The following is a 20896-nucleotide window of genomic DNA, read 5'->3' as shown; positions in this document are numbered from 1 at the left end:
ACTTCCAAAGAAATATTTAGTAACTAAGCAGATTTGTTATGTAACCTGTAACATTGCGAATGATATCCCTCTGTGGGTGTCATTGCTTCTTCTCTAATGTGGTCTCATTGAGTGGTTGGCCACATATTATAATGTTTGTATGTGCTGATAGTTACAGTAATACAAGTCTTATAGACGTAGTAACCTTTCTATAATAACACTCATGTGCATGACAGCGCAGAAAATAGAAGGATGGTTATGCCAGCCATTCCAATGTACTGTAGCTCCTGAAAGGTGAAAGGTTGGTTTAGTTTTGAGACACAAAATGTCATTTGAGATTTGGTCATCGCCGGAGAGCTGGCGACATTCTCTGTCATTAAATCCATGTTTTGGAAGTAAATTAAAGACTTACTGTATAAAAGGAAAGAAATAAGAAAAATGTCCTTGGTTTGCATATTTATATTTCTGCACAGTGCCAGTACACAAACTAAAGAGGAACCAAGCCCCTGCAGCAAGATCTTTTATTCCTCAGCCAGGTTTTGATTATCATTGGCAGTATCCTCAAATTACACCTTAAACGTCTGCACACCTTAAAAGATGCAGAAATTGAGTTTCATGGGAAAAAACACCACAGTTGTAATAGAAGCTTAAGTGTAAATTCGCAAGAAATAAACTATGAATTGTACCAGCATTTGAAATTGATTCTATCAGTCAGTCGCTGTGCCATATAGCAAGCGTAAAAACAGAGAGGAACTCTGATTAAATAGAATTCAGAAGTGCCACAGGCTAAATATGGGTCTGCTACTCCCTCAGGTCAGAGCTGCACCTGTCAGGCTTCACTGCTTGATACCCAGCTTTAGCTGGCAGGAGGAAAGCACTGGTGTATGTCGGATGCTACAGGCACAGTCAAGGGAATTGATAGGCATTACCTGACTGAACTTCAGGCATGATAAACATTGCATTCTGCAGGGAAGCAATCTGGCTTTCTTATCATGAATCATTGGACCTAGAGTGTCTCAGTTGACCTCATGATTCATGCCAATGGGGCCTATCATAAATGGAGATAATTCCAAGAGAGACACTGCTAGTTTATCAAGTAAACTGGGGCACAGTAAAAAAAAAACAGCTTTGTAACCTATAACTAAATTAATAGAAAAAAGAATTCTATCACTCATAGCACACTGATGTATGGCTAAAACAATTCCATAAAAAGTAAACTTTCGCTCAGGAATCTTGGTTCTTATTTCCCACTGCTTTAGTAAGTATAAAGAACATTTATTGGATGACATAGTAGTTACCGTATGTCCAGGAACCTACAATTCCTATTTATTTTATTTACATTATTTGTCCTCAAACTCTTTATATAGGGGCCGAAGTTACTGCTAACTACTATAATCAGCCATTATTACATTATGGAGCCTTCACTAATCTGCATTTTATGCAGCAAAAGGATGTTGAGGCAGCACAGCCAGAGTAAAATAAACCGTATTTTTCGCCGTATAAGACGTACTTTTTCTTCCCCAAAACTGGGGGGGAAAAGTTGGTGCATCTTATACGGCGAATACACACCTATCGGGTCGGTCCCGGCGGCCATCTACGGCCGGGACCCGCGGCTAATAAAGGACATCACCGATCGTGGTGATGCCCTGTATTAACCCTTCAGACGCAGCGATCAAAGCTGACCGCCGCGTTTGAAGCGAAAGTGACAGTAACCCGACTGCTAAGTCGGGCTGTTCAGGACCGCCGCGGTGAAATCGCAGCGTCTCGAACAGCTTACAGGACACCGGGAGGGACCCTACCTGCCTCCTCGGTGTCTGCTCCGTGCCGGTATCCCCTGCATTGCGACGCTCTCCTTCGACGTCATCACGTCGTCGCGCACGCCGTACCGTCATCCAATAGGAGCGGCGTGCATAGCAACGTGATGACGGCGACGGAGAGCGTGGATCCCGGAAGAAGATGTCCGAAGCGTCGGGGACACCCCAGGCGACGGCGATGGAGCGACATCCAGGGCAGCGGTGACGGGTCCAGAGCGGCGGGGACACGTAAGTATTACCTCCTATCCAGTGGTCTTCAACCTGCAGACCTCCAGATGTTGCAAAACTACAACTCCCAGCATGCCCGGACAGCCAACGGCTGTCGGGGAATGCTGGAAGTTGTAGTTTTGCAACATCTGGAGGTCCGCAGGTTGAAGATCACTGTTGGGTGCAGAATACATTTTTTCTAGATTTTGCACCTTTAAAATTGGGTGCGTCTTATATGCCGGTGCGTCCTATAGGGCGAAAAATTACGGTAGTTGGTGGGTGCAGGCTAGTTTGAACAGTCCCAATCGCAGACTGTATAGAGATATCCAGCAAAAAGGTTCAGCAGCACACCAGAAGAATTTCAAACAGGGTCATTTTTATTATCCCATGTTCAGATACAACGTTTCAGCATCGTGCTTAAGAAAGGCGGTGAGATACCGCTGAACATGGGATATTAAAAATTACCCTGTTTGCAATTCTTCTGGTGTGTTGCTGAACCTTTTTGATGGATAATCTGCATTTTTGCTTCTATTGTCATTTTTTATTTTTTTTTGCAATCCTTGTGACTACTTGAAATATAATACAAAGTAAAGACACCCTTATGTAAAAACACCCATCATGGAAGACATGATTTTTGCTTTTCTTCCTAAGAAAGCAAACTGCTTTTCCTGGTGTTTTAAGCTCACTTTAGTGAATGGCACAGTCAGACATTTTATACAGTATGAGAAAACAGCTATACTATTGTTGTCAGATGTCTGTCCGATTTGTCATATTAAAATGTATATACATATCTTTTTTTATTTCCTATGTTTTGCTTACAGATCCAATGCATGGTCCACGGAAGTTACATGTGGTTGAAATAAAATCCAGGGAAATAACTATTCGTTGGGAGCCATTTGGATACAATGTTACACGCTGCCACAGATACAATCTTACTATACAGTACAGGTGCCAGGTTGGAGGGCAGGAACAAGTGCGGGAAGAAGTAAGCTGGGATATGGAGAGCTCACATCCCCAACACACCATCACAAAACTGACACCTTACACCAATGTCAGTGTCAAACTTATTCTTATGAATCCAGAGGGACGGAAGGAAAGTCAGGAACTAGTAGTACAGACTGATGAAGATGGTAAGTTATAAATATCTAAATGGGTATTGTTCTTTAAAGCATACTGTAACCTTTAGATCAGGATAATGTCTGCAGTATGGCATGTGACCTCAGAGGCCACTTACTGGTATTTTATCCAGAAAAAATAGAGCCATACAGACTAGGTGCTCAGTGCACCTAAAGATTTTTTTTATTCCAGTTTTCTTATTGATTTCAATAGGAAATACTCCTCACATTTTTCATATATTTTATGTATTTGTATGTATTTTATGAATGTGATATTTAGTTTTTTTTTTTACTCCTTGGGGATGGAGCCCATTATGACCCTAAGGACGGGAGATTTTTTTTTTTCAAATCTGACCTCTATCACTTTATGCATTAATAACTCTGGGATGCTTTTAATTATGAATTTGATTCCGAGATTTTTTTTTCATAACATATTCTACTTTATGTTAGTGGTAAATTTTGGTCGATAGTTGCATAATTTCTTGGTGAAAAATTAAAAAATTTCAGGAAAAATTGGAAATTTAAAATTTTTCTAACTTTGAAGCACTCTGCTTTTAAGGAAAATGGACATTTCAAATAAATTATATATTGATTCACATATACAATATGTTCACTTTATGTTGGCATCATAAAATTGGCATGTTTTTACTTTTTGAAGACATTAGAGGGCTTCAAAGTATAGCAGCAATTTTCCAATTTTTCATGAAAATTTCTAAATCTAAATTTTTCAGGGACCAGTTAAGTTTTGAAGTGAATATGAGGGACTTTTTGTTGAAAATCCCCTGTAATGGACTCCATTATGAAAACTGAACCCCTCAAAGTATTCAAAATGACATTCAAAAAGTTTGTTAACCTTTTAGGTGTTTCACAGGAATAGCATGAAAATGGAGGAGAAAAATCTAAATCTCCATTTTTTACACTAATATGTTATTGTAGCCCAATTTTTTTTTCATTTTTACAAGGGGTAAAAGGTAAAAAGGCCCCCCCAAAACTTCTAATCCATTTTCTCTCAAATAAGAAAATACATCATATGTGGATGGGAAGGGAAGGAGCGACAATGGCATTTTGGAGAGCAAATTTTGCTGAAATGGTTTTTGGGGGGCATGTCACATTTAGGAAGCCCCCATGATGCCTGAACAGTAAATCCCCCCTCCCCACATGGCACTCTATTTAAAAAAATACACCCCTCAAGGGACATAACAAAGGGTAAATTGAGTCTTTAAACCCCACAGGTGATTGACAAACCTTCGTTAAATTGGGACGTGAAAATGAAAAATAAAATTTTAAAATGTTAACACTAAAATGCTAGTGTTACCCCAAACTTTTCATTTTCACAAGTGATAGGAGAAAATGCCCCCCAAAATTTGTAACCCCATTTCTCGTGAGTTAATAAATACTTCATATGTGGGTGCACTAGAGGGCTCAGAAGGGAAGGAGTGACATTGGGCTTTTGGAGAAAGAATTTAGCTGAAATGGTTTTTGGGGGGCATGTCACATTTAGGAAGTCCCCATGATGCCAGAACAGTTAAAAAAAAAAAAAAACACATGGCACACTATTTTGGAAACGACACCCCTCAGGGAACATAATAAGGGGTTAAGTGAGCCTTAACACCCCACAGGTGATTGACAAACTTTCGTTAAAGTGGGTAGTAAAAAAAAAAAAAAAAAATCTATAAAATGCTGGTGTTAGCCCAAATTTTTCATTTTCACAAGGGGTAATAGTAGAAGTGTGCAACCCCATTTCTTCTGAGCATGGAAATACCTTATATATGGATATAAAGTGCTCTGCAGGCGAATTACAATGCTCAGAAGAGAAGGAGTGCCATTGGGCTTTTGGAGAGAGAGTTTGGTTGGAATGGAAGTCGGGGGGCCATGTGCGTTTACAGAGCCTCCATGGTGCCAAAACAGTGGACCCCTCCCCCATATGTGACCCCATTTTGGAAACTACACCCCTCACAGAATGTAATAAGGGGTGCAGTGAGCATTTACACCCCACTGGCGTTTGACAGAACTTTGAAACAGTGGGCTGTGCAAATGAAAACAATTATCTGTCAGACACCTGTGGGGTGTAAATGCTCACTTCACCCCTTCTTACATTCCTTGAGGGGTGTAGTTTCCAAAATGGGTTCACATGTGGGTGTTTTTTTTTTTTTTTTTTTTTGCTTTCATGTCAGAACTGCTGTAACTATCAGCCACCTCTGTACAAATCACCAATTTAGACCACAAGTGTACATGGCGCTCTCTCACTTCTGAGCCTTGTTGTGCGCCCGCAGAGCATTTTACATCCACATATGGGGTATTTCAGTACTTACAAATTTTGCGGGTCTTTTTCTCCTTTTACCTCTTGTGAAAATGAAGTATGGGGCGACAACAGCATGTTAGTGTAAAAATTGTTGTTTTTTTTTACACTAACATGCTGGTGTAGCCCCCAACTTTTCCTTTTCATAAGGGGTAAAAGGAGAAAAATCCCCCCAAAATATGTAACACAATTTCTCCTGAGTACAGAAATACCCCATATGTGACCCTAAACTGTTGCCTTGAAATACGACAGGGCTCCGAAGTGAGAGAGCACCAGGCACATTTGAGGCCTAAATTAGGAATTTGCAATAGGGGCGGACCCGGATACAAGGATGAGGCTTGTCTCCACCAAATCCCTACGGGAGTGTTTCCCAAACAGGGTGCCTCCAGCTGTTGCAAAACTCCCAGCCTGCCAGGACAGTCAATGGCTTTCCGGCAATACTGGGAGTTGTTGTTTTGCAACAGCTGGGGGCTCCGTTTTGGAAACATTGCCGTATGAGAGGTTTTTCATTTTTATTTGGGGGTGGGGGAGGTGGGGACAGTGTAAGGGGGTGTATATTTAAGGTTTTATTTTTTATTTTGTGTTAGTGTAGTGTAGTGTTTTTAGGGTACATTCACGTGGGCGGGGGTTCACAGTGAGTTTTCCGTTGGGACTTTGATTTGCGGCAGAAAATATGCCGCAGCTCAAACTTGTAGAAGGAAACTCACTGTAAACCCCGCCCGTGTGAATGCACCCTGTACATTCACATGGAGGGGGGGCAAACCTCCAGCTGTTGCAAAACTACAACTCCCGCAATGCACCGACCGACCATACATGCTGGGAGCTGTAGTTTTGCAAAAGCTGTAGGAACACTGATGGGGAACCACTGAGTTAGGAAACAGACTCTAGCTCAGTATTTCCTAACCAGTGTGCCTACAGCTGTTGCAAAACTACAACTCTCAGCATGTACGGTTTGTCAGTGTATTCTGGGAGTTGTAGTTTTGCAACGGCTGGAGACACACGAGTTGGAATCAATGAGTTAGGAAACAGACTCTAGCTCAGTGTTTCCCAACCAGTGTGCCTACAGCTGTTGCAAAACTACAACTCCCAACATGCACTGACAGCCGAAAGGCATGCTAGGAGTTGTAGTTATGCAACCACTGGGGAAGAACAGTTTGGAGACCGCTAAGTAGTGGTCTCCAAACTGTAGCCTTCCAGATGTTGCAAAACTACAACTCCAAGCATGCCCAGACTGTCCTGGCATGCTGGGAGTTGTAGTTCTGCAACATCTGAAGGGCCAGATATTGCAGAACTACATCGCCCAGCATCCCTGTGCTGTCTGGGCATGCTGGGAATTGAAGTTTTACAACATATGAGGGCTACAGTTTGGAGACCACCATATAGTTGTCTCCAAACTGTGCCACTTCAGATGTTGCAAAACTGCAACTCCCAGCATGCCCAGACAGTGTATGCTGAAATTTGTAATTTTGCAACATTTGGAGGACCACAGTTTGGAGACCACTACACGTAAAGGTACACCCTCCATCCTTAAGTACCAGGATGCGAGGGCGTACCTGTATGCCCTCCGTCCCCAACATGTTTAAACACTAAGGGGGAATTTACTAAGATCGACGTGTCACACACCGGTCTTAGGTAAAATCCAGCAGTCGTCCTGTTACATGAATTATCAAGAGGCACACACCTCTTAATAAATCAGGGGCTCTGAGCAAGCGTCAGCTACAATTTCAGCTAGCTATCTTGTGTAAATTGTAATATTTCGGTGTCACAGAAGGCCACGTCCCCATTGCCTTCCATTTCACGCCAAGCTTGGCCCACTTGGTGAGCGTTGGAAAGTTGGAAATTCTTTTTAAACCAGAAGTCAGACATACTGGTCAGTGAACACAAGGTTTGGGCAAATTTTGGTTTTAATTTTACGTTGTGTGAACCCAGCCTAAGTATATGTTCACACAGCTTAAGAATATTTAAATGAAGGATAACATTGGCTGCAGTTGCGATGACCGGATAGACCTGGCTCCTTTATTACTATACATTCATGTGTTGCCACAGTCACAAGTTGTGATTAATCAGCAATTAACCCTTAATTGGCTACTTTTTTTTAAATAGTCATTGCCATAAATGTTGACACCCCTGAATTTTTTCTAGAAAATGAAGTATTTATCACAGAAAAGGATTGCAGTAACACATGTTTTGCTATACACATGTTTATTCCCTTTGTGTGTATTGGAACTAAACCAAAAAAGGGAGGAAAAAAAGCAAATTGGACATAATGTCACACCAAACTCCAAAAATGAGCTGGACAAAATTATTGGCACCCTTAACTTAATATTTGGTTGCACACCCTTTGGAAAAAATAACTGAAATCAGTCGCTTCCTATAACCATCAATAAGCTTCTTACACCTCTCAGCCGGAATGTTGGACCACTCTTTGCAAACTGCTCCAGGTTTCTCTTATTGGAAGGGCATCTTTTCCCAACAGCAATTTTAAGATCTCTCCACAGGTATTCAATGGGATTTAGATCTGGACTCATTGCTGGCCACTTCAGAACTCTCAAGCGCTTTGTTGCCATCCATTTCTGGTGCTTTTTGACATATGTTTGGGGTCATTGTCCTGCTGGAAGACCCAAGATCTCGGATGCAAACCCAGCTTTCTGACAGTGGGCTGTAAAGTGCGACCCAAAATCCATTGGTAATCCTCAGATTTCATGATGCCTTGCACACATTCAAGGCACCCAGTGCCAGAGGCAGTAAAACAACCCCAAAACATAATTGAACCTCCACCATATTTCACTGTAGCTACTGTGTTCTTTTCTTTGTACGCCTCATTCCATTTTCGGTAAGCAGTAGAATGATGTGCATTACCAAAAAGCTCTATCTTGGTCTCATCTATCCACAAAATGTTTTCCCAGAAGGATTTTGGCTTACTCAAGTTCATTTTTGGCAAAATGTAGTCTTGCTTTTTTATGTCTCTGTGTCAGCAGAGGGGTCCTCCTGGGTCTCGTGCCATAGCGTTTCATTTAATTTAAAACAGATAGTTTGCGCTGACACTGATGCTCCCTGAGCCTACAGGACAGCTTGAATATCTTCGTTGACACCTTTCATCAATTTTTCTCTTCCATCCGCGCCCAGGGAGATTAGCTACAGTGCCATGGGTTGCAAACTTCTTCTTGGAGATGGACTTGTAACCTTGAGATTGTTGATATTTTTTTGGTTCTCAAGTCCTCAGACAGTTCTCTTCTCCTCTTTTTGTTGTCCATGCTTAGTGTGGCACACACAGACACACAATGCAAAGACTAAGTGAACCTCTCTCCTTTTTATCTGCTTTCAGGTGGGATTTTTATATTGCCCACACCTGTTACTTGCCCCAGGTGAGTTTTAAGAAGCATCACATGCTTGAAACAAGCTTAATTTTATCCAGCCTGTTTTTGGAGTTTGGTGTGACATTATGTACAATTTGCTTTTTTTCCTCCCTTTTTTGATTTGGTTCCGATACACACAAAGGGAATAAATATGTGTATAGCAAAACATGTGTTACTGCAATCCTTTTCTGTGAGAAATACTTAATTTTCTATAAAAATTTCAGGGGTGCCAACATTTACAGGCATGACTGTATTGTATGTGTATAGAAAGTTTTGGCACATGATGTGTACCAAATTATTTTAAATATCTAATAGTTTTTACTAAAACACCTGCCTCTTCTGTCATGTCTTACACACTTTTATATGTTCTAAAATAAATTGAAATATTTTGAAATTCAGATTACTTAGTAAGTAGACTGATATTCATGTAACAGATCAGTCTTGTAAAACAGTGCTTCTTAAAATGAGGTGTCCCAGTTGGCAATCCTAGGTAGGCAGTTGTTCTTTTTCTGGCTGTGCCAGTCTATCTTTGGCAACATGATTAAATTTTGACATGGACACTTCATGTTCTGTTTACTGTTTTCTGGTCAGAAAAAGCATTAGAGGCCCCAATGAAGACAATTCAGAACACAGTTCGAAGTATTTTCAAGATCAAGCTCACTTTTTCTGCATTATTTCCAACACAGTATGTTTAGTTTTTTTTCCAGCAAAATCTTTAATTAGATTTTGTAGTTACGAGAATGATTGTACACATATTGTTGGAGATGTATTGATGATATTATTGCTTTTAACTCAGACAGCATAAAACAGGCAGGCAGAAATGTCAGCCATCATTTTTGTCCTTATGCCACCCCTTGAATGGCCAACTTTATTCCAAAGTTTTGTGGCAAAATTGGCACAAGTCTTTAATAAATATGGAACATTTTACAACTCCACTTAGCCAAGCCCCTGTTTTTAAAGATGTTTAGCGATGCATAGTATATGCCCCCATTACTGTGCATTTGAAAAATAATCAGATTTTTTAATCTTTTAGAGACTGCTGACAGCCAAGTAACCTGTAGAGAAGGTGGAACCATTTACGAATTCGTATAGGTAATTAGATCCCATTTGGGATAGTTTACATAGTTTTATTGTCCTGTTAGCAAAGGCAGGAAAAAAGAGTGGATCAATATAGAAACAGATTGATTATGTAATACCCTCTGGATTACGTAATATGTAACAAAGAATTAGAATGGAAGGAGTGAATGACTAGATGAGTGAATGTATGGTCTCTCCTTTTCTTTGGATTTTTTGGGTTGATGTGTAGAAAGTTGTTCTATACATATCTGACTGTTTTGTTTATATGTGTTGTGTGTATGGAAAAAACAATAATAAAAAAATAATAAAAAAAAAGAAAAGAAAAAAAGAAAAACAGTGACAGAGTGAAAATATAGATTTAGGGTCAATGAGCCACCACTTACAGCACTGGGTTCAAAAATAGATGTCAATGCCAGTAAAGGCCCTGAAAATCAATAACAAGATGTGTCAGTTGCTGTTAAACACATTGGAAATTACTACTTCAGACTATTATTATACTCCAATTCTAGCGTGTTTCCTCCAAGATGTATTGGATTCCTCAGGGATAAGAAGATTAGTCCGGTAGTAATGATAAAGTAATTCAAATATTAAAAGAAGAGGATATATTTATGTATTTTGCAAAATCAATCTTTCACTGATTTTTTGTCTAGTTATCCTTTTTTTTGGGCTACACTACATAGGGCATCCCTATAACAATATAGTGAAGCAATTTGTCTCCTTTTGGTGATTTTTTGTTTAACCTAAACACATGCAGTATTTTGGGGGTTAGAGAACGTACAGTTTATAATGACTTTATTTTTATAAACATATTTTTAAGTTTTTGTGGTGTTTGTACATTTTTATTTGACTATACCAGTTTTCACACAAGCTACTAAAAGGTTGATATTTTGTTATCTGTTGTTTTAAGTTGTAACTTTGCTGTGTAGACTTGGACAGTATCAGCTCTACTATAGAACACAGATAATGGCTCCAATATTTAAAATAATCATGTGACATGCTGATTGTTGTCTTTTTAGTACCAGGTGCTGTACCTTTAGAGTCCATTCAAAGCAGCACATTTGAGGAGAAGATTTTTCTACAGTGGAGAGAACCTGCACAGACTTATGGCATTATAACATTATATGATGTAAGTTACAGTCATCTTGAATTTCTTTTGTTTATATACCACTGTGGAAGAAACAGTTTTTTAAAGGGGTATTCCAGAAAATGTGTGTATTCCAGAGAATGTGTCATTTACCCTTACAGGTTGTATGATTGCAGTAAAAGCTGACACTGGGCTCTCTGCTGTGACCAATGTCAGGGACTGCAGTGCTGTTAGTAGACTGGTCCCTAGTCACATGCTCTGTTTAAGTCCTGCTGTGCACACCACATGAGTGACACAGAGCCTCCCTTAGGGACACAGTTCCTTAGGAGAGACTAAATGTCACTAGGGCTGTGCACATCACAGTGCTTGATCAGAGCAGGTAAGTGGGGACTTGGGCTTAAGCAGCACTGCAGTTCCTGGCACAAGTGTTGGAGGCAGCAAAGAGCCATGTGTCAGCTCTTAAAGGGGTACTCCGGTGAAAAACTTTTTTTTTTTTTTTTTGTAAATCAACTGGTGCCAGAAAGTTAAACAGATTTGTAAATTACTTCTATTAAAAAATCTTAATCCTCCCTGTACTTATTAGCTACTGAATATTACAGCGGAAATTCTTTTCTTTTTGAAACACAGAGCTGTCTGCTGACATCATTAGCACAGTGCTCTCTGCTGACATCTCTGTCCATTTTAGGAACTGTCCAGAACAGCATATGTTTGCTATGGGGATTTCCTTTTACTCTGGACGGTTCCTAAAATGGACAGGTATGTCCGCAGAGAGCACTGTTCTCATGATGTCAGCAGACAGCTCTGTGTTTCAAACGGAAAAGAATTTCCACTGTAGTATTCAGCAGCTAATAAGTACAGGAAGGATTAAGATTTTTTAATAGAAGTAATTTACAAATCTGTTTAACTTTCTGGCACCAGTTGATTTAAAAAAAAAAAAAAAAAAAAAAAGTTTTTCACCGGAGTACCCCTTTAATGCTGCCACACCAAAAGTAAATAACATAATGAAAAGAGGTTTCTCCAACTGGATGTCAAGAACCTGGTGCAAAGGCACAAAAGATAAATGGAAAAAATTCCCAGCATAAACTGAATTCAAAAAAACTTTCCGAAAAAATCACGTATGGTTGGTAGAGTTACATTCACTGTCGCACTGTCTTTCTTTAAACCAGATGTCAATCTGTGTGAACAACTAAATTAGTTAATCCAAAGAGTTTATGAGATCATGATCCGCCAGCTTGTCTTTAATGTGACCTACCAGGGCTTTCCAAAAAGTCACCACTAATGCTTAACATTAACTAAATAGCATAGTGGCACGCAGCGGAGTTGCCTTGGCATTAATGGAGAAGAAAGGAAGCAGCAGTTGATGCCCAAACTGATTCTTTGAACATTCTTCTGAAGGGGGTTAGAAAGTTCTGGAAGTGGGATTATCAGTGAATCTCCACTCTTCCACACAGGCATCACCAAAGCAAGAGCTTCACTGGACAGCAGAGATGCAATGAGGTACATCATGGCTTTGTCAGAGCAGAGGAAAACTGCTGTACTGGTACCTCAATGTGTATGGTGCAATGGATAATTAGGCCTCCACAAGTCTTGAGATTTCTTTCATAACAGTAAAACATGGGAAAATGTATTATGGAACTGGAGGTTGCTAGGAGTTTTTACACCATTGCAGCAAGCAATGCGAACAGCATACATAGCAGATGTGGTGGCAGGTGCAAGAGCAGCCCAACGATACATTTTGCAGCATCTGGTAAAGTTGATTTTGATGAGTTCTCGTTCTCGTAGACAATTCTACAACCAGGTCATGGACTTCTAGCTGGAGAAAGTTAGATGAATTCATGTTCTAAGGAAACTGACTTGAGCCCTACCTGGAAGAAGTGGTTATTCCACTGGTCTGCTTCAGATTTGGCAAAAGGCTTTTTTGGGTAGTGGAGTCTAAGGGATTATTTCAAACTTTCCATCAATGATGTGGACTTTACTACATGGAATACCTAGGAGTTTACCCACAGTGTAGTTTTCAAAGGCTCTTGTAGTTTTCAACAGCTGATGTGTTGAGATGGTATTGTAGAAGTAGGCTGAAGATGTATAGGTACAGGCAGAGATTAGGGCACCAAGACTTTGGCAGTCATGACTAGGATGCAGAAGGTCAGAGGAGAATAGTCGAAAACAAGTCAGACCCGAACCTTAAAATAACTTCATGAAATAAACCTTTGCTGTTCACTCAGTGTAAACAACCTTAATATTTAGGCACTACATTATGGGAAAGGAGTCCTTAAACAGCAGATCTGCATGACATGGTAAGAAGCAGCCAAAGTTGTTGCATGGCCACAGAGTGCAGAGTACAGTAGAGGGGACAACAAGAGTTGACTGCATTAGGCCATTTACTTCCTGATGACGACTAGACTAGGGCCTTATCCCAATGCCACCACTCTTCAATCTCTTGTAAAGCTGAGGAAATTAGCTATAAAGTACTGATGAAATGGTACAGAGTATCCATGCTGCTCTCTATTTTGCCAACTTGGCCACCGAGAGGAATTGACAGATTAACCTCCTTCCTCCACCTGGTGGCTAGGGCGGTAATCCCAGATTGTGGAAGTGCCCCCCCCCCCCCCCCCCCCCCGCTTATAATTTCACCTGGCTTCAGTAAGTCACACACTTAAAGGGGTACTCCGGTGGAAAACTTTTTTTTTAAGTCAACTGGTGCCAGAAAGTTAAACAGATTTGTAAATTACTTCTATTACAAAATCTTATCCTTCCAGTTCTTATTAGCTGCTGAATACTACTGCGGAAATTATTTTATTTTTGGTTCACAGAGCTCTCTGCTGACTTCACGAGCACAGTGCTCTCTGCGGACATCTCTGTCCATTTAAGGAACTGTCCTGGAGAAAATCCCCATAGCAAACATATGCTGCTCTGGACAGTTCCTAAAATGGACAGAAATGTCAGCAGAGAGCACTGTGCTCATGATGTCAGCAGAGAGCTCTGTGTTCCAAAAATAAAATAATTTTCTCTGTAGTATTCAGCAGCTAATAAGTACTGGGAGGATTAAGATTTTTTTAATTGAAGTAATTTACCGATCTGTTTAACTTTTTGACACAAAAAAAAAGTTTTCCACCGGAGTACCCCTTTAAACAGGCTGGAATAACTACTAGCAGATTCTAAACATCAATTGACCAAGTATACTAACATATGGTATCCTTGGACTACATTTTTATCTTCCAAAGACTATAAAAGCTTGTTTCTAGCAGAAGAGCTCTGGAGACACACAATCCTCATTCTCATATGTACTCCGTCACGTTATATCTATCTTTCATCCCGAGCGCCAAGGACAATTGGAATTTGTTTAGACCACAAGGTATGTCTTACTTCTCATATTCTCCATGTGTCCTGTACTTTTCCATCTTCTTTTTCTTTCTTATCCTTTACTCCCTACTCATTCTCTTCTTTCCCCCACCTGTCCTCTCTCTCCCATCCCCCTTCTTTGATACCCATGATGGTAGCTGCCTGTTACTATTCGCCTGACATCTGCATATTGTTATCACCTTTATTGGTTTTATTGTTGTTTTTCTTCTCCACATCTCCACGATTACCTGTGTGCCTTTTTGATACAAACTAATTCTTTGTTTTGAGAACTGTACTCATCTGTTATTAGCAGGCCATTGTTGTGTATTTGATTACCTTATGCCTTTTTTCTTGTATGTTTATTGAAAATTTTAATAAATCTTTACTAAGAAAAGAAAAATAATAATAAAAGCAAGAGTTGACTGCAGTAACAGGGTGTACTCAGCATCACAGAGAGAAAACTATACAAAAACGCAGAACAGCCAACCTTATTAGTACAAAGGCCCAGAAAATGGCCTGTCAGCCATGATGTCTACACACCTATCATTACGAGCAGTGCTGATTTTCCGAATGTCCTATATATTTGACAGGCTAGCCACTTGAATGGGAGCTTCGTTAGAATAAGGGCATTTTCTCGCAATAGTGGTGCCAAATACTAGATAAAGCCTGGATCTTGGTTTTGATTGTACATGATCTTGTGCATTTAAGAACATAAAACTCTTAGCAGCTGCATGCATAAATCATCACTCTTCAATGCCTGTGCCAGTTGAACAAGATAAATGATAAGGATACCGATTTGAATGGATTGTTCAGGAAGAATGAAGTCGAAATAACATAATGGTCACTTTCATTGCATTTCACCTGCATTCCTTTCCATGAAGCCTATTATAAGAGAAACAAGCAGGTGTAAATTAAAAAGCAACCATTTATTTGAATACAAACTCCTGCTTGGACTCTAAGAACCATTCCCTGCCTAACAAGGGACCTTTACAAGGGACCTTTACCTGACTACAGCAGAAGTCCACTGACAGAGAATGGAACAGTCTAAACTGCCAAGCAGTAATCACCTAACTAGCTGTTGTTTGGCTGCTTTCTGTTGCAATGTCTGGCATTGTAATGATACAAATTATCCCATTTTAAAGAGGATAGCTATGCTACTAAACATTTTTCTATTGTTGCAGCAGCTTTAAAGGGGTACTCCGGTGGTAATTTTTTTTGACTATATGGCATCTTCTTTGTAAGTTTAGTTTTTTTGCAATATACATGTGTTATATGTTTTGGCAGCATGTATGTGTTTTTCTTACCTGTTTGTTGGGCAGGAAGTTCTGTAGTTCAGAGGGTTTTCTTTTACTGTTGTCCACAGTTCTGAGTCTGTTGTGGACAAGATGTCACAGCATTTTTTTTCTCTGTCTGAATGAGAGAAATAGACCATGCCCCCTCATCTCATCCAGCTGAGTACACAGCTCCTCACCTCCCCTCCCCCTGCTCTGTATTCTAAGGATACAGGTCTGCATGAGAGGCCATGGTACACAGCTCCTCCCCTCCCCCTTCTCTGTATTCTGTATTCTAAGGACGCAGATCTGCACAGGAGAAAGAACACAGAGAAGATAAGAGTGTTATCTGAAGGGGAGGATGACAAGGTGCACAGGCTGGGGATGTATAGACTGCAGGGGAATAAATCTCATACTGGGAATGATCTCTATATGTGGGGGCTCCTGAATGACACATGCTGTTGTGTATATGCTAGTGTTTACAAACCAGTGTGCCTCCAGCTGTTGCAAAACTACAACTCCCAGCATGCCCTGACAGACTTTGGGCATGCTGGGAGTTGTAGATTTGCAACAGCTGGAGGCACACTGGTTGGGAAACACTGTTCTAGCCTTTTCAGCATACACATCATGTTACACCAGTGTTTCCCAACCAGTGTGCCTCCAGCTGTTGCAAAACTACAACTCCTAGCATGCCCAAAGGCTGTCAGGGCATGCTGGGAGTTGTAGTTTTGCAACACCTGGAGGCACCCTGGTTGGGAAACACTGGTGTATGCCCTACAGAAGTGTGGTGAACTACAACCCCCAGGAGACTACAGAGGCAGCATGCTGGTGTTATACCACAGACTGAAGACTCCTGAATAACACATGCTGGGAGTTGTAGTCCCTTTTGTGTGTGTATGCCAGTGTATCCCAACCAGGGCTGATTATATTAGTGTGCTGTGCATAAGGGGGCCGACCCGGGAAAATAGTAGGATGGGTAAAGGGCGGAACAAACAAACAAACAAAAAGGAACTGCCCCAAACCAGCAAGGCATGTGACATGCTGGGATTTGTAGTTTTTAGCACAGCAAGAAACAGGAAGTAGAAGCAAAGATAGGAAAACAAAGTGGGGGATAAAAAGACAACAAAGAACGGAAATAGAGTCGCCTAAACAACAAGAATAGAAATGAAACAAAACAAATGGGGTAAGTCAAAAACGAAAAAACACGTTGACCACCGGAGTACCCCTTAAAAAAAAATGCACAAATGGAACATTGCAGGAAATAAAATATGTTTCCATCTAAATCTGTTAAAATTTACGATTTTAAATATGTATAAAGTGTATAGCCTGTTCTCTTTTATAGAGAAACCAATAATTTAATAAATAAGACTTTGATGTGAAATGCACAAGAGAGGTTTCTATGATGAGCCAAAATAGTGTCTGAAGAGGCAGAGGAAGAAAACTGTACTGTTCATCTGTCAATCAGGCGCTTAACAATTGGTGGGACTCGAAAGTCACAGATGCTTCTGCCAAGTCAAAAACATCAGTTTTGACAGCTAAAAGGGAACAAAAGGTTACTGAAATATCTATTTTTGTTCCTTACTATGTGTATAGGTGTCCTTAAAAATTTACTTTTATTACTGGTGGAAATTTTGACAGTGTTTGAATGAGAATACATACTGCAGCTGTATTCGGCAAACCTCCCAGTCATCTGACCAGTGTGTGGCAATTAAAATAATGCTAACAGGGACAGATTGACTTGTTTTGATGGTTTCACTCCTAATGATGCTCCAATTATAATCACAACAGATAACATGTAAATATCATTAAGAAAAATACAGTCATGGCCGTAAATGTTGGCACCCCTTAAATTTGTTTTGCTATACACGTTTTGTTTTGCTATACAAGTTTATTGCCTTTGTGTGTATTGGAACCAAACCAAAAAAGGAGGGGGAAAAAAGCAAATTGGACATAATGTCACACCAAACTCCAAAAATGGTCTGGACGAAATTATTTGCACCCTTAACTTAATATTTGGAACACCCTTTGGAAAAAATAACCGAAATCGCTTCCTATAACCATCAATAAGCTTCTTACACCTCTCAGACGGAATGTTGGACCACTCTTCATTTGCAAACTGCTCCAGGTCTCTCTTATTGGAAGGGTGCATTTTCCCAACAGCAATTTTAAGATCTCTCCACAGGTGTTCAATAGGATTTATATCTGGACTCATTGCTGGTCACTACAGAACTCTCCAGCGCTTTGTTGCCATCCATTTCTGGTGCTTTTTGATGTATGTTTGGGGTCATTGTCCTGCTGGAAGAACCAAGATCTCGGATGCAAACCCAGCTTTCTGACACTGGGCTGTACAGTGTGACCCAAAATCCGTTGGTAATCCTCAGATTTCATTATGCCTTGCACACATTCAAGGAACCTTGTGCCAGAGGCAGCAAAACAACCCCAAACCATCATTGAACCTCCACAATATTTCACTTTTGGTACTGTGTTCTTTCCTTTGTAGGCCTCATTCCATTTTCAGTAAACAGTAGAAAAGCTCTGTCTCATCTGTCTACTAGAGGTTTTCCCAGAAGGATTTTGGCTTACTCAAGTTCATTTTGGCAAAATGTAGTCTTGCTTTTTTATGTGTCTGTGTCAGCAGTGGGGTCCTCCTGGGTCTCCTGCCATAGCATTTCATTTCATTTAAATTTTGACTAATAGTTCGCGCTGACACTGATGCTCCCTGAGCCTGCAGGACAGCTTGAATATCTTTGGAACCTGTTTGGGCTGCCTATCCACCATCCGGACTATCCTGCATTGACACCTTTCATCAATTTTCCTCTTCCATCCACGCCCAGGGAGATTAGCTACAGTGCCATGGGTTGAAAACTTCTTGATAATGTTGCGCACTGTGGACAAAGGCAAATCTAGATCTCAGGAGATGAACTTGTAACCTTGATATTTTTCTACAATTTTGGTTTTCAAGTCCTCCAACAGTTCTCTTCTCCTCTTTCTGTTGTTCATGCTTAGTGTGACACACACAGACACAGAATACAATGACTAAGTGAACTTCTCTCCTTTTTATCTGCTTTCCGGTGGGATTTTTATATTTCCCACACGTGTAACTTGCCCCAGGTGAGTTTAAAGGAGCATCACATGCTTGAATCAATCTTATTTTTCCATAATTTTGAAAGGGTGACAATAATTTTGTCCAGCCCATTTTTGGATTAGTTCCAATACACACAAAGGGAATAAACATGTGTATAGCAAAACATGTGTTACTGCAATCCTTTTCTGTGAGAAATACTTCATTTTCTATAAAAATGTCAGGGGTGCAAACATTTACGGCCATGACTGTAAGTGGCAATAAACTTCTAAGCTTCCAATACCTATGATTGTGTTCTCCCCATTTATAACAAGCTGCTCTGCTAACAAAGTGTAAAAAGAGACTTTTATATTCTCCTTCTAGGCTTTCTTATTTATGTCTTAAAGGGGTACTCCGCCCCTAGACATCTTATCCCCTATCCAAAGGATAGAGGATAAGATGTCTGATCGGTGGGGGGCCCGCCGCTGGGGACCCCCGCAATATAGCGTGCAGCACCCACCTGTATCTACTTCCGGCAGCGCTGGTGGTTCTGGCTTCTGACCACGGGAACTGAAGATTGTGACGTCATGACTCCGCCCCTGTGTGATGTCACGCCCCACCCCCTCAATGCAAGTCTATGGGAGGGGGCGTGGCAGCTGCCCCCCTCCCATAGGCTTGCATTGAGGAGGCAGAGTGTGATGTCACACGGGGGCGGAGCCGTGATGTCACAATGCTCCGGCCCCGTGATCGAACATGCTCCGGGGACTGATTTTAACGGGGTGCGGCGTGCAAGATCCCCCGTGATCAGGCATCTTATCCCCTATCCTTTAAATAGTAGTAATTTACAAATCTGTTTACATTTCTGGCACCAGTTGATAAAAAAAATAATGTTTTCCAGTGGAATACCCCTTTAAGCAGAATCACTGAATTTATTGTGACTGGATGACGATCTTAAGTTGTATGGGGATGTCCAAACTCCTCCATGATGACAAACGTTGTGAGAGAAGGATGCTGTTGAATTCAATATGCCTATATGTTTTGTTCTCAAGGGAGCTAAGCCATGCCACAGGTTTCTGCATGTGTATAGAGGGGGAGGCCATGTGGATTAGTGGTTTTGCATCTATCTTTAAGTCAGAAGAATGCACTTGTTTGCCTTGTTGAACAGTCTTAGGCTGGGTTCACATCACGTTTTTGCCATACTGTTTTCAATCCGTTTTTCTAAAGAAAACTGTATGGCAAAAAAAACGGATGGAACAGTATGGAAAAAAGTAAACCGTATGCGTTTTTAAACAGTATATGTTCCCATACGTTTTTAAAAATGTACATTTTTAATGGGAGGGGTCTTGGGTGGGGACTTTAGGATTCAAATGCGCATATGTAAAGTAAAAACGTATACGTTTTTCCTGAATGGAACCGTATACGTGTGCGTTTCCCATTGACGTCCATGTTAAAAAAAAAACCTATGCAGTACCGTTTTGACTCCGGTTTAAAAACCGTACTTCAACCGCATACGTTTTTTTTTTTAACATGGACGTCAATGGGAAACGCACATGTATAAGGTTCAATATGGGAAAAATGTATACGTTTTTACTTTGCACATGGGCATTTGAATCCTATAGTCCCCACCCAAGACCCCTCAAGAACGTATGGGTTTTTTTTCTATAAAAACTGACGGAACTGTATGCACTTTTAAAAACAGTATACTGTTTAAAAACGCGTACGGTTTCCTTTTCCCCCCCATACTGTTCCATCCGTTTTTTTGCCATACGGTTTTCTTTAGAAAAACGGATTGAAAACAGTATGGCAAAAACGTGATGTGAACCCAGCCTAACATGACTCAGACCGAAAGAGTTCTACCATGGTCACCTAATTGTTGATGTGGGGCTGTAAGGGAATTTTATTGTTAAATAATTGTAATAAAGAGGCACTTTACTATATACCACTCAGAAACAGTTTAACATTATAGTGCAAACACTATAAGGGGGAGATTTATCAAAACTGATAAGTTTGCTGAGTTGCCCATAGCAACCAATCAGCTTCTTTAATTTAGAACAGAGGCCTGAAGTTTGCATACACATGTTTCGGAAGTACTTATGTGGCATTGTAGCTAGGAACATTCCGATCTTAGCCTATATTTCTTCTGATAATCTCTTTAATGAGGCATACCATAAATAAGATCATTGAAAGCTCCTGGAAATAAAGAGGTGGCTGTGCATCTAATGATCCTCCATTAAAATGAATTAATGACTGACGTGCAGCCAGTGCACACTCTTCGCCACTTCCAATGCACGTTT

The 20896-nt window shown here is 40.5% G+C and overlaps 1 protein-coding gene across 11 annotated transcripts in view; it reads left to right on the top strand.

The window, feature by feature from the left end:
- Positions 1-20896, top strand: part of PTPRM (protein tyrosine phosphatase receptor type M) — an 898578-nt gene that overhangs the window by 442050 nt on the left and 435632 nt on the right. For all 11 annotated transcript variants that reach the window (XM_056521605.1, XM_056521601.1, XM_056521594.1 and 8 more), the window contains 2 exons: positions 2822-3130; positions 10864-10973. In XM_056521605.1, coding sequence (XP_056377580.1) covers positions 2822-3130; positions 10864-10973 — 419 coding nt within the window. The remainder of the gene's footprint in view (positions 1-2821; positions 3131-10863; positions 10974-20896) is intronic.

The sequence above is a fragment of the Hyla sarda genome, chromosome 5, assembly GCF_029499605.1.
Source record: "Hyla sarda isolate aHylSar1 chromosome 5, aHylSar1.hap1, whole genome shotgun sequence".
In the NCBI taxonomy this organism is placed as follows: Eukaryota; Metazoa; Chordata; class Amphibia; order Anura; family Hylidae; genus Hyla; species Hyla sarda.
This window is presented reverse-complemented; position numbering and strand designations above follow the sequence as displayed.